This window comes from Staurois parvus, unplaced genomic scaffold, assembly GCF_062004578.1.
Source record: "Staurois parvus isolate SC_StPar_1 unplaced genomic scaffold, SC_StPar_1.0 ptg000608l, whole genome shotgun sequence".
Taxonomy (NCBI): domain Eukaryota; kingdom Metazoa; phylum Chordata; class Amphibia; order Anura; family Ranidae; genus Staurois; species Staurois parvus.
This window is the reverse complement of record NW_028318404.1, coordinates 2,759,235-2,773,936: the sequence shown is the minus strand read 5'-3', so window position 1 is coordinate 2,773,936 and position 14,702 is coordinate 2,759,235. Positions and strand designations below refer to the sequence as shown.

Sequence of the window (14,702 nt, the reverse complement as noted above, 5' to 3'; positions counted from 1 at the left end):
GACCAGAGCAGTACAATGTTACCATAGTAACACACATTATGAATGTAACGCACATTATGTTTGCTTATAGCAGTTAAATTCATTGCTATAAGCAAGCATTTTACTGAATGAGATTAATACAGTAAGTATTATTGCGATTAGCTGTGATTAACCACAGCTAATCACGTGGTACAGATGGGCTGTGATTGATCCTGTCTCTACCATGGGATCACTGTGACCAATAACAGCTAGTAACACAATTTTACACAATGAATGGCATGAAAGGAAGCCATTCATTGTTTACAATTATCATGAGATCTGCTGTGATTGGTCACATGGTATCAGCAGCAGGCCGGTACAGGGATCTGTCATCGTGTGTGTCCAGAGGATGCAGCGGATGACAGATCGTGCCCGAAGCATGGCCAACATGGCTGTGCAGAAGGTGTGTTCCAGGAGGATGTCAAATGATGCCTACCCGAAATGAGGAAAGTCTCGCCCAGCTGTCATATTACAACAGGCTAGGCAGGAAGTGAATAAAGAGGCACTGAAAGCCGAGACAAAAAAAAAAAAAAAAAAAAAGCCAGGGAGAGGGCACAGGACTTGTTATCTGTATTGCCTGTGGACTATTTTCAGCTGATCTTCTCTTCATTACTGACCTACCATACCTTGTTCTGCATTGTATCTGTGTTGGGGCAGCCATGTCGGTAGAAGCAGGGCTTTTCTTTCCTCATGTGAGAGCCTCTAATAAGAACAATGAGCAGCACAATAGGGATATCACCAAATCTCATTCCAAATCTGCTAGGACTAACAGTCAGGGACAGCAGTGCCTTAGATTTTACACTGCAGATATATAGGTATGAGGCTACAGACATGTCAAGATACGCTAACATAGCAGAATCTATACTATTTTTCAAACGATTTCCAGCAAAAGCAACGATTTCTTTTAGGGCATAATTAAAAATATCCCTATAAAACTTAGCACATTTTTAATTTCAGGTCTACTTTTGAATATCTGCTCTAGGTGGGATGACCCTGTGAGAATTGTTAAGCCAAGATTTATCAGAACTACTTTTCCTGGATCTGAAAACACAGACTTGGCTGAACAGAGTTGCTTTTTTTGGGGTTTTTTTTTTTCTTAACATTTTTTTCTGGTAGTATAAAAGGCATCAAACACCACCTAGAATAGCTGCAAAACTAACAAGTCCTGTCTATATCTGGCATGCTCCACAAAACGCTGCTCTAGTGAAGAGGCCAATTTAACACTGACATAATGTGCTAACAATGAAACGAAATCTACACAGCAACTGCATCGTCTTGAGGAAGATGCTAAAACTGTGTGAACTATAGTGAGAATACAAGTCTCATAAACTACATTTCCAGTTACAGTTTTTAAATTTAAAAGCCCACATTAGTCATATCATGGAATTAAAAATACAAACAGGTTTCGTCTGCTAAATGTAGCAATGATCTCTATGCTAATGTTTGGACCAGTATGGATGGGCTTTGACAAGTGAAGTGCTGGGTTCAGAAGCATCTAAGATCATTCAGAATTGACTGCAGGTGCAGTTGACCTGCTTCTGCTGCTTTTATATTTCCAAAGGGTTGTATCGGGAGCAAAGCAGTTCTGAAGCAAGCAAAAACCCATAGACTGCCCTTACTCTTTAACCTAGTACACATGCGATGAGAATATCGGACGCATGATCGTCCGTTTTTTTTTTTTGTTTTTTTTTTTTGTTTGCATCATATCGAAAATGAAGAGGTTACTAAAGTTACAAAATTTCTCGTATGACAGAATACAACTTCAGAAGTGATGTAACGTATTGTTTTGTAATGTATTTTTTCGTTTTCCGAGCATGAACGGTCTTGGTCACTCACTTTCTTTCTTTTTTACAGACGAATACTGTACTGATTAAATGAAAATCATTTGTTCTGGTATCATATGAGAAAAATATTCATGTGTTCTCTTTCGGATAATTTTGCATGAACTGTGATAGGCTCTCAAAAGCTGTGTACTAACAAGCAGATTAATCGGATGATTGCTCTGAATGCAGTATTTTTCATCTGATTTTCTCATGTGTAGCCTTTAGGCAAGCCATAGATGAGTCCATTTTTTTTTTTGTTCCACCAGAGGTTTGAATGAGAAAAACTGGCCCGATTCCAAATCGGGCTGGATGGGGAAATTCCTTCCCACTGTGTCTTTGTATTCGGACAGCAGGGAGACTTCTGGTGTGAACGTGCTCTAACACAGCCTGGACTTACACTGTTAAAGGTGCATTCTAGTCAAAGTATAAATATAAGTAGATACAAACCCTAAAAATACTAACAAATATATTACCAGTACATCAAATGTGGTGGTTGCAAAAGTAATTTTTTCCTTTATTTTCAACTGGTGAGTCAGTAACACACTTGTCCAAGGATAACAATGGTCACTGTACTATATTCTATAGTGGAGCAGCTCACTTTGAACTACAGAAAGCCTCCCCCTCTCCCCCCCGCATAACATAGGGAAGAGGTGTAAGGCAGATAAAGAAACAAAATGCACCGCTCTAGGTCTGTCCAATACTAGAATGCCCTAAGAAAACAGGGTGCAGGTCCAGCTTGTCCCAAGAAAATGGAAGAAAATACAGGTGGTTGACCGCACACCCGATAAGTCAGATTTCTTTATTTCAACAAGTTAAAATCATGACAGCAGCACATAGCATACCACACAGGAAAAACAGCTGACAACCGTGTTCCTTGTGTGTTATGCTATGTGTTGCTGTCAAGATTTTAACTTGCTGAAATAAAGAAATCTGACTTCTCATCGGGTGTGCGGTCATCCACCTCTATTTTCATCATTGGGAGGAGGTGTCCTATAGTTTACAGAGGTAAAGTGGGCAGGGCTGATGACACTGCAAGTGAATTCAGTGCTGCATAGGCAGAGAGTACTCAAAAGTTACACGATCACAGGATTTCAAGCAGGACCAACAAGCACTTCTCTGTACTTGCAGAATTTTCAAAGAGACAAAAAAACACACAACTTGTGAAAATTTGTGTGTGTTGCAGAAATGTACTTAGCTCAGGGTTTAGTTTTTAATCCAGGTATTGCACCTGTAAACTCTCGATGTTGGGGAGTTGGTAATCTGGGAACAGTTTTGCTCACATGTTTGTAAAGCAGGTAGAGGAGTTCTCAAACACACCCCCTGCAGGTTCCTTGATGTTTCTTTCATAAACCCTGGTGTATTAAAGTATCAGTACTAAGCTCTTCTCAGACAGCAATCAATTCCAGGCCTTTAGGAAGCAGACTATCTTACCCCCCATGTAAGGACCTGTGTGGATTCTGGTTGCAGAAGATTACATTTTGAGTCATTATCATTAATTGACCCATCTCCAAATCTAAACTGTACTGATCCTTCTAGCATGAGCTTTAGGCGAGTAAACGGAGCCATTTGCCTCAGGGAATAGTTACAAGAATTCCCTCTGCCTCGTCTACTTTGGATCATGCTTCCCAATGGCCTTCTTCAGAGGTCTTGTGCTATGACTTTATTCTCCTTTAACATACCTTCCTAACAACTACATGTTCCTTGTAGAGGCTTTTCAGAAGTCTTGTGCTGCAGTTTTCCGGTCTTTTGTTCCCTAGACTGTTCCTTGAGCGGACAGAGCAGTGACATAGAGAAGTGCAGGCCAGTATTGACACAAGCCATACATAAAGAAGCTCAGGGCATGTTCGGGGAATTACATCTCATTGCACACAGGGTTCTGGTACGTGATCAACTCTCTCTTTATAGACTAATCTAACAGATTCTATACCGAGAAGTGGTACAGTATCACATATGATCTGTTGGAAACCAATAGAATAAATAAAAATAACAAAAAAAAGAAAAGGAGAGAGAAAACCTCCATATACAGATTACTAAATCCACAGTTGATCCAGAGGAAGGCAAAAATCTTATAAAGCTTGGTCCAACTTGCTCCAATGGGAAGGGGTGGGGGGGGGGAATAAATTCCTTCCTGATCCCCCAGAAGGCAGTAGGATATTCCCTGGACCAACAATCTCAATAATTACCATTTATTACCTATAGATCCAATTATACTTTGTACATTTAGGAATGTGTCCAGCTTATTTAAGAAAAAAATATATATACATACACACACACATACTGAGCTGGCAGGAACTAGTTCTTGAGGGAGTCTATCCCATATTTTCACAGCTCCTACTGTGAAGATATGGGAGTTTTTCCTCCAGACGCAAAGAGCGCCCCCTTGTCATCTGTGATGACCTAACTCTACACCGAGTTCACTATATGAACCACTGATGTATTTATACATGTTGATAATACCCCCCTTAATCTCCTCTTCTCAAGAGAGAATACATTCATTTCCTCTAATCTTTCCTCATAGCTGATCTCCTCCATGCCTCTTATCAGATTGGTTGCCCTTCTCTGCACTTTCTCCAGTTCCCCGATATCCTTTTTGTGAACCGGTGCCCAAAACTGAATATGTTCCAGAGGAGCACGAGATGCTTTTAAGCCTATGATCTACTAGAACACCCAGATCCTTCTCTACCACTGACTCTCCAGCTGTTGTCCTCCTAGTATGTAAGATGAATGCATATTTTTAGCCTACAAGTGCATAATTTTACATTCATCAATATTAAACCTCATTTGTCACACAGTTGCCCAATTAAATGGTGCATTAAAATCTGCTTACTGTACCACATTGTGTAAGCCACATCTTAAATTGGAATTTTACCCATAACAACGTGATTAAAAAAAATTATGTTTAGCAAGAAACATACATTCCACATTAATAAGTACGCTGCCAAAAGAGTGAGTGCTGTAAATTGCCTCCAACATTGTTTGTTTCTTCTTGCTGGAGGCTGCCATTTTGCTGAAGCCCAGAGTCCCTGAGCAGCAGTAAATCTTTAGGCTATCAGCAGATCGGCCTCTACAAATTAAGCACAGTGCCTAAAAATGAGAGAAACGGAGCATGTGCAGACAGTGTATAACTGGATTTTAAACAATAGAGGAACTTATTTTCATTGTTTTACATAGCTATACCTACAATAAAGAGGCCAGTCTGAAGTGATCTAGCAGGACTTAATTTTCTGACTAATGTTCCACTTTAAATTTCTCCTACAGTGATACTACAGATATATCCTTTTATTGTGATGAATGTATTGACACACACTCCAAGTTACTGTCGTAACACCAACTAATCTACACAGCAATTTCAAGCAGAGGCCCACTTTTCAATGAAAGTGGAAACCCCCTTTAAGCTAAGAATGCACACTCTCTTTAGATCGAACAAGTTAATAAGTTCACTTATTTTTGTCTGAATGTATTGAAAACCATTTTAATAAGACTGCTTATCCAAAAAGCTTGGAACTCAGCAGCATGCTGGGAAACTTCATAACACATGCTTTTGAGTTGCAGAATTGTGATTGTTGATCAACCGACAATTACCGAGCTGTCTGCTCATTCACTGCAAAACAGAGTGAACATGTATAAGATCTGAATTTTCCTTGTTCAGAGAACTACTGGAAACCGAACAGCGAAATGAGGTAAAAAGACCATTATGTGCACACAAATCTTATTTAGAAAAAGGCTAAATATCTAATATTCTACTTTACAAACAATGCAGCAGATTCAGTGCAAATTCACATTATAACGCATGCTGTTTCAAGTGCTGAGGGACGTCAGGCAGCCTCTTTCTAAATGAATGGGCTGTCAATACATCTGAAGGCACGCACGAAGAGTTACTGCATAATTTGTTTCAGCATAGGTCGAACCCAAGGAGCAGAGCATATGCATCTGAGAAATGAGTGCGATATGACCCAAGTGATTTGCAGCACGCTGTTGATGTTTGTTGAGGCGCAATTAACTTTGTGTTGCAACACATCACAGCGCACATCTACAGTGCATTACCCTGGGATTGATTTAGCTGGAGAGTGCAAAATTTGGTGCAGCTGGGCATAGAAACCAATCAACTTGCAGGGTTTTTTGTCAAAGCTTAAAGGATAAATTCACCTTTGAGAACATGTTACATGTTCCACCGATTTCATATTTGATCCCCTTTTGGACTCTGGGAAAAAAAAAAGCCCCTCCATTCTACTAACCATAGGCTTCGTGGCTTACAACTTGTAGATTTCTGGCCAACCCTTAAAGGTTACACCTTCCATTCATACACCTGTAATTGAACAAGATGAAGTTAGAAGCCGATTGGCTACCATGCACAGCTGCACCAGATTTTGCACTCTCCAGTTTTAGAAAATTCTAATCCTGTGTGTTGCTGTAACATAAGTTATGGTGTAAAGAAACCCAATAAAGAGATCTAAACTCAAAAATAAAAATGTAATATGTTGCAGCTTAGCAGTCCTTAGATGTGGTGACTGCTTTACTTTTTTCCAGGCTAAAACATTTTCAGAAAGTACAGAAAATACTGTTGATTTTGCTAGAAATGCAAAACCCTTCTCACTTCCTTAAAACTAAACTGAAAGCCCAAACATTGCTTCCAAGTTGCTTTCCCTGACCCCATGTAATGGAGAAAAAGAGAAGATAACCGTTTGAAGTCTAGTCTGGGTGACAGCCATGGCTCCCTCCATAGATACAGTGGAGGTGCGAGATTAGCCACCCAAGGACAGGAAGTGCGTTTCTAGCCAGATCACTAGGTGAAAATAAAGGGAAACAAAGTCCAGAAAAAAAAAAAAAATGAATGCAGACACCACAACTATAGTCTGGTAAACTGCAGTAAATTACAATACTGTTTTGGGGTTTAGATATGCTCTGAAAGAACATGATCATTGGACAGGCTAGGGGTTAACTAATGAGTGAAACAAAAAAGAAAGTGCACCAACCTTGCGCATTACCTCAGTAAACCATAATTTTATTAAATTCAGAATGATACTCACAAACAACAAAGTAAATCAAGCATGTAAGTCCTCAAAAGGAACTTTAGAAATGTGAAGCCTGTGCGAGTCACATCGTAGGGGTAGACACTCAGAGTACGACTGACGTGTTTCAAAGGGCATCCCTTCTTCATCAGAGCCCTTCGAAACACGTCAGTCGTACTCTGAGTGTCTACCCCTACGATGTGACTCGCACAGGCTTCACATTTCTAAAGTTCCTTTGAGGACTTACATGCTTGATTTACTTTGTTGTTTGTGAGTATCATTCTGAATTTAATAAAATTATGGTTTACTGAGGTAATGCGCAAGGTTGGTGCGCTTTTTTGTTTCACTTTGCAGTACTGGTCGGGCTTCCCCAGCCTTGTTTAGAGCTGCACAACCCTATATGCATTAGTGGTCGAATGTTTCAAGTTCTGGTTCCATCCATCCACCCTTATTCTGGGTCATAGAGTGCAGGAGAGGTCCTTTCTGGTTCTGTTAACTAATGAGTAACAATGAGCACTTAAAGTACACATTACTGCACACAGAGATTTGCCAATGTAATAGAAACATCTATGCCATCCACTGGTGATTGTTCTAATTTTCCATAAAAAAAAGAAACAGTCTTCTGCACCACACGTGTGGCCCTGAGGAAGAAGATCTTCGTATGCTTTAACGTAAAGCACCATAAGTGAAACGGCCATTTCAGGCTACCCTAGGGATCAATAAAACACTTGCAACATTTGTCTGGGAGAGACTGACTAGCAGTAAGGCTGCCATAGATAGCTCACATTTCAGCAGATTTGAATCATGGGTGCCCGTATCAGCACTGCCCAACTTCATGAAAGACAATTTTTCAGTCACCTTTTGTCAGAGAAACAAGGTGGAAAATTGTCAAACTGCAACGCATCCAATCAGATGCAGTCACTGCTTAGGTACGCCATCAACCATGGTTGCCAACTGTTGGAATACAATAGCTGGCAGAGGAAATACCTCAATCCCCACTGTTTAGCATGGATGGAGAAATCTATATGTGTATGGCAAGCCTACGTCTTGGCCAAGGAAAGGTCAAATGAAATTATTGAATCAAACTAAAAATTAGCTTTAGCCACTGCAGGAACATACAAGATTGACATAATATTGTTATCCTCCTAATACTTTGGTAGATATGCATCTGAATGTCCGCCAAAGTCTTGATAGATCAAATGTACAGAGTTTCCGAACAGTGAGAAGCATCACATCATCAGTCACCACAGTCAAACTACGGCACCTCTCACCTTGAAAGGCCTATGACACAAAGGATTGGGATGTAAACTCACCTGACCGTCCTGGAGTTCTCTCCATCAGACCTACAATGAAAAAGGAAATAGAAATCAGCATCCCTATACTGTCAGTATTAAATGCACAGTACCAATTGTGAAAAAATATGCTAAAGTGATTGTAAAGGGTTTTTTAAATTAAAATAATAAAAATGTTATACTTACCTGCTATGTGCAATGGTTTTGCACACAGTGGCCCCGAACTTCTCTCCTGGGGTCCCCCGGCAGGGCTTTCAGCTCTTCCTCCCTTCCAAGTGCTACCATAGCAAGCATCTTACTATGGCAGCACTCATGCAGGCTCGATTTCGAGCTGGGCTGTGTGCATCTATTGACACACAATCTGGCTTGGCCCTGATCCCTCCCTACCCATTTCCTCCCAACAGGATTTAACTGACAGCAGCTGGAGCCAATGGCTCCCTCTGCTGCCTCTGAGTCTTGTGAGGATAGTGAGAAAGCAGTGCTGCTGCAGATGGGCACAGCGCTGGAGCGAGATGGGGATCAAGTATTTTTTTTGGGGGGGAGGGGGGGGCTGAGGGGAGTTGATCATGGAAGGTTTTTTACCCCAATGCAGAAAATACATTAAGGTACAAAACCTTTAGCCTCTACAACCAGTAAGTGTTGCATATAAAACACACTCTATGAATGTAAAGTCTACCTCTCAACACCACCCTGACTTTCATCTTCTGCTCCTGACTATCTAAATCCCTATACTTGGTGGTATTTTTATTTTCCGAAAACACCTTGAATCTCTTCATCTGGAAGTGAGAAACAGCAAGTCCTTGGTTCAAGTGCCACACTCATCATCAGTTCACTGTAGCCTCACCCCCACATACTTTTGAGAATAAAAGCAACCGAACAGCAGCAAATCATGTAACAAATGGCCAAAGTACGACAAAGTAAAAGCGAAGAAAGCATTTAATTCCATTGGAAATGGACTGTATAAAATTCAGATGAAAAGTAATAGCGTAGGCTCTAATGTGCGGCCCCTGACCCCACTAAAAGGACACATCTGTAATACTTCAAAAAGCCATCAGACAAGCAACAGATGATCATCAAAGACTACAGGCATGCTATAAAGGATGGTCAGAGACTGCAGACACATAGTTGTAAAAGCTCAGAGACAGCAAACATCCAAGTTGCTGTAGACTGGGGACATATTTCAGTAGACAGCAAGTATACTAGAGAAACATAAGATGTGGTTGGTATCAGGGAAGAGTTTGGGCATGTTCAGATCCTAGTCTCAACACACCTGATGAGTAATCCCACCAGGACGTTGTCACCTGTACTGGGCCAATTAACTACCTCCAGGGCATTCCCTGCCCCACAGTTGCATATATACATGTGGGGAATGCCACAGCCGCTTATGATTGACCCAGTACAATTATAGCATGATGGCTGACTTGCTCGGGTGGGTTTGGACTAGGATCCGATGCCAGAGCTCACCTCTAACAGGTGGAGATCACTGCTTTTACAGCCCTTTACAAAACGATGCTTCCACATTTGAGTCTCCCACAGCCTTCCTAAAACTGTTTTGTGCCACAGTTGATATTCCTCTCAGCAAGATGCATTTCTAAATGATCAGCAGGAAAACAAAAAAAGGGATGAACAGCATCAAAATAAAAAATAGAATGAAAAAAAATAAACCAAGCCATTGCACTACTAGAACCAGTCTACAACATATTTTCATTTTCCCTTAGCTTACCTAGTAAGCACCTAGGTAAGCAAAACACAGACTACTGTCTACAGACAGTACCACCAGACCACCCAGTAAGTGCCAAAAGGGAGGTAGGTTGGGTGTTGGGTGTTTATGTATTCTACTATGGCAGCAGCTGCTCCTGGCCACCAATAGAGGGAGCTGAAGGGAACACAAGAGATGGACTTTGTTTTCATGTTCCCATTCTTCCCTTTCAGCTCCCTCTAGTGGTGGCTGGAAGCAGCTGCTGCAGAAAGAAAAGTTAAAAATGTACTGATTCTTGTTGAAAAGTCTTCTTTTCAGTACAGAGATCCCCTGAAATTAATTTTCTGAAAAGGTTGTTGGGACAAATGGGAATAAAGGATGAAAGTATATGTATCCCTTAAAATCTACAATACCAGCTCCTATAGCCCTCATCTGATAGGTTCTCTTTCAGGCCTAACAATACTATCTTCACAAATGTAATAATGTATGCAGCTAAACATTTACCAATGCCATTCACTCTCCTATATTGTACTGTACCCAAATGGAAATGTTTACTTTTTACTAGTTACCATAGAAACTGCAGGCACAATGGAATGGTTAGTCTATGCGAACATCCTATTAACTGTATAAAAAAAAAAAAAAGTGGAAATATTCAAGAACCTAAAGACAAGGTCATCTTTATCTTAAGATGCCCTGAGTCCCCCCATCCCTTGGCCCCTCCACTATTGGAAGTTGACTCTCCCCCTTGGGAGTACCTACCTTTCCTAACAGGGGGTGGCCTCCTGCACTGTTCATATACCAGCTGGCAAAATCTAGAGAGGAGCACATAACGCCTAGACAGTAATATCACATTCAACAGTATCCCTACTGTTGCAGAAATATCACATTCAATCTACTGGACATGTGCAGGGCAGCTGGCGCCACACTAGATAAACAAGAGGAGAAGGTGCATTGGCTTAGTGTATTATCCAAAGGGTATTTATTTTAAATGAATAAAACTCTCTCTCTCTCTCTCTCTCTCTCTCTCTCTCTCTCTCTCTCTCTCTATATATATATATATATATATATATATATATATCACAGACCAAGGTTTGGAAACAGGTTTAAAAGAATAGTGTATCCACAGACACAACAATGATGGAAGGACCTGGAAGGATAAAACGCACCATGTGTGCCCCATCCAGGGATCCGTGCTGGCTCACACGTTTCAAGGGCAAGTCCTCTTCATCAGAGCCAAAAGCCGCCGCACTAGATCTGGACCTCCCATAAAAAGCAGAAACATTCAAAACTAGCAGCAACTTAAAAGGATGCATTCACCTTTAACCTAAAACTCACTCTCCTACTAGACCCCTAAACTTTACCTTAATTTTTTTTTTAAACATCAAACATGTTATACCTACCTGCTCCTGGCTCCTTCCCTCTACCGAGCACCCCCCATAGCAAGTCACTTGCATGTTTACTCCCGAGCTGGCTCTGTGTGTCCACTGACACACAGAGTATGGCTCTAGCCCCACTCCCTCCTCATTGGCTGTGACTGACAGCAGTGAGAGCCAATGGCTTCCGCTGCTGTCTCAGAGCCAATGAGTAGGGAGAGAGCCAAGAGACATTGCTCTCATGCACACTGCTGGATAGAGATCGGGCTCAGGTAAGTTTAAAGGATGGCTGGGGAGTTGAGCATTGAAGGTTTTTTTACCTTAATGCAGAGAATGCAATGAGGTAAAAAACCTTCAGCCTTTAGAACAACTTTAAATAAACACAATGAAGGAGGTCACCGCCATCAGGGGGAGCAAGTAATCACCTGGGTAGGAGGGGAATTTAGAATAGTTTAGGGGGCTAATGTAGGGGATTGGGAGTTAGCTTGAGGTGGACATATCCCTTAAACTGACATTAAAGCTGCTCTGTATAATAGTTTTGCATAGAGCAGCCCTGATCCCTCTTCTTCTAGGGTCCCCCGCTGGCACTCCAGGCTCCTTCTCTTCGACAAGTGGCAGCTTTCCATGGGGTGTCCCAAGCAGGGGCGGACTGACCATTTGGAAACTCGAGCACTGCCCGAGGGCACGGGGTCAGTAGGAGGCCCCATGAGATGCCCCTGGTACCTTTTTCATAGGCTTTTTTGAGTTTGGGCAAGGACACAGGGGCCCTATGAGTTGTCAGTCCACCCCTGGTCCCAAGCCATCTTGCCTGCGTCGACTGACAGAGCAGGCAGCTCAGCCCCACCCCCGCTCGCTTGTCACAGCATTTGATTGACAGCAGCGGGAGCCAATGGCATCTGCTGCTATCAATCTGTACAGTGAGGAGGGAGACAGTGGTAAGAGCCACTGCTCTCCTGCACATTGCTGGACCAGGCTCTGTTAAGAATAAAGGGGGGCTGGGTGAGATCCTGCAGCGTAGGTTTTTCACCTTAATGCATTCTATAAAAAACCTTAAGGCCTTAGAACCACTTTAAAGACAAACTGGATGTGTTCATTGATTCATTAATATTTCAGCCTCCTGATCCTATACTATGCTGGACTTGTCAAGTGTTTCCGGGATTCAAAAAATGCTACGCAGAGGTCGTCTGGAACTTGCTTAAAGGTTGAAATCACTTTATTATATATATTTTTTATATTATTGATGATAAAAGAGATAACAAGTTACCCAGGCTAAGTACACTGAACTTTTCTTTACCTGGTCAAAGATAACTTGTCTTGCTCACGTAATCTCCATTGGTTGTTCTCAACTCAAAAGTTACAGTGGCAAAAGTATTTAAAAAAAAACAAAAAAAAAAATGACCCATTTATAGGCCTGAAGCCAGGAACTCAGGGGAACGCACAAGGCCACTTACCAACCAAACATGGTCAGCCACCAAAGATCGCGTTCTGTCGCAATCAAGATGAGGAATTGTGGAGCTTGAGTAATGTGACTTATGGCTGCCAAGTTTCAAACTTATTTTCATAGTCATAATGGCTCCAATGATGAATTAGCTTGTACACTGCAATTATTTTAATGTGAACACAATTTGTGGCGAAAAAAAAAATGGATTGACCTCGCTAAATATCTACATATTCAAATAAAAATAAAGAAAAAAAAACATTTAAGTATAGAGTCCTTGAAAAGATGATTTGTATTCCATATACACTTTTGTTTGAAGGGTTTTGCACACCAACATGACACCTATGAAGAGCAGTCATGTGTATAAACGTTGCTAGCTACCATAACTGAGTACAAATGGAAAGAAAACTAGAATCCTACAGACAATCACCGCTTACACAAGACTTCATACGGTAAGTAAACATAATGACAAAAGGCAAACTGCTTTCATCTTACTTCTCTTTTTTGTCTGAGATTATTGAAGTAACTCACACAGGTAACATAAGGACCTTCTGGTCTGGTAAGCTGGCCACGTACTGTAAAATTTCTCATGTTCGGCTCCATAAGCGGATTGAGAAAAAAGTCAGTTGATTTCCCCATCCATGCTAAAGTGCAGAGATGGAGGAACTCCTCCTGTCGACTATTGTACTCCAGGCACTAGTTCACAAAAAGGATATCAGATAACTGGAGAAAGTGCAGAGAAGGGCAACCAAATTGATAAGAGGCATGGAGGAGCTCAGCTATGAGGAAAGATTAGAGAAACTAAAATTATTCTCTCTTCAAAGGTGGAGATAAAAGCGATTCTAAAAAGGGGATTTTTTTTTTGTAAGATAACAAACATGTCATACTTATCTACTGTGTGCAGTGGTTTTGCACAGAGCAGCCTGAATCATCCTCTTCTAGGGTCCCCTGCAGGTTCTCCTGGCTCCTCCTGTCTGTCAGGTGCCCCTACAGCAAGCAGCTTGCAATGAGGGCACCCGCTGCTCCATGTGTCCATTCGCACATGGAGCCGTGGCTTGGCCCCACACCCTCTCTCTCCTGACTGGCTGTGACTGACAACGGTGGCAGCCAATTACTCTCGCTTGCTGCCTCAGCCTTGGCTGTCCCGGGTCTCTGCCTCCTCATTGGCTGTCATTCACATCACTGGATCGCAATGGGGCTCAAGTAAATATTGAGGGGGCTGAGTGCACTGCTGCACATGGAAAGCATGAAGGTAAAAAACTTGAAGGGGGGGGGATATGATCAACATGTACGTGAACTTGATGTCGAGTTATCCACTTGCAGGTCATTACAGAGGACAAAGCGCATGCCTTACATTGGATGAAAAGAGATTTAACCTTCATATATAGAAAGGCTTTTTCACAGTAAGAGCTGTGAAAATGTGGACTAGTCTCCCTAAAGAACTAGTTTTGGCCAGCTCAGTAGATTAAAAAAAAATGCTGGATACTTTCCTAAATGCACAAAATATAACTGGATACTAATATTTATAAGTGACACCAGGGATTGTTGATGCAGGGAATATCCAATGGACTCCTGAAGAATCAGAAAGGAATTTGTTCCCCAACTGGAGCAGACTGCATTATGCTTTAGTTTTTTTTTCCTTCCTCTGAATCAAACTGTAGGTATAGCATTGTGTAAATGGATTTGTTTTTGTATTTATTTTTTCTGTTGGTTTAACTAGATGGACTTGAGTCTTTTTCCAATATAATTATGTAAGTATGACAGCTGGTGCCTGCAGCTGCCAGAATACCTGAACAATATCTGCTTTTAATTGGATGCAGTCTCTGCTAGGCTGGCAATTTTTAGATCAAAGCATGTCAAGGCACGAGGGTGCCAAAAGGATAACCCATGACTCGATTTTGGCTAGTTCATCAGAAGGTGAACAACTTAGATTGTAAGGTCCAAGGAGCAGGGCCCTCCTATCCCTCTTGTATTGAATTGTATTGTCTCCCGTTATATTGTAAAGTGCTGAGCAAACTGTTGGCGCTATATAAATCCTGTATAATAATAA

The 14,702-nt window shown here is 41.5% G+C and overlaps 1 protein-coding gene across 6 annotated transcripts in view; it reads right to left on the bottom strand.

The window, feature by feature from the left end:
* The window catches only part of IQSEC2 (IQ motif and Sec7 domain ArfGEF 2), a 367,046-nt gene that overhangs the window by 209,284 nt on the left and 143,060 nt on the right, over positions 1-14,702 (bottom strand). For 5 of the 6 annotated variants that reach the window (XM_089692958.1, XM_089692961.1, XM_089692959.1 and 2 more), the window contains one exon: positions 8,164-8,193. The exons of the other annotated variant lie outside the window; for it this stretch is intronic. In XM_089692958.1, the coding sequence (XP_089549084.1) occupies positions 8,164-8,193 (30 nt within the window). The remainder of the gene's footprint in view (positions 1-8,163; positions 8,194-14,702) is intronic. 6 annotated transcript variants of the gene reach the window in all.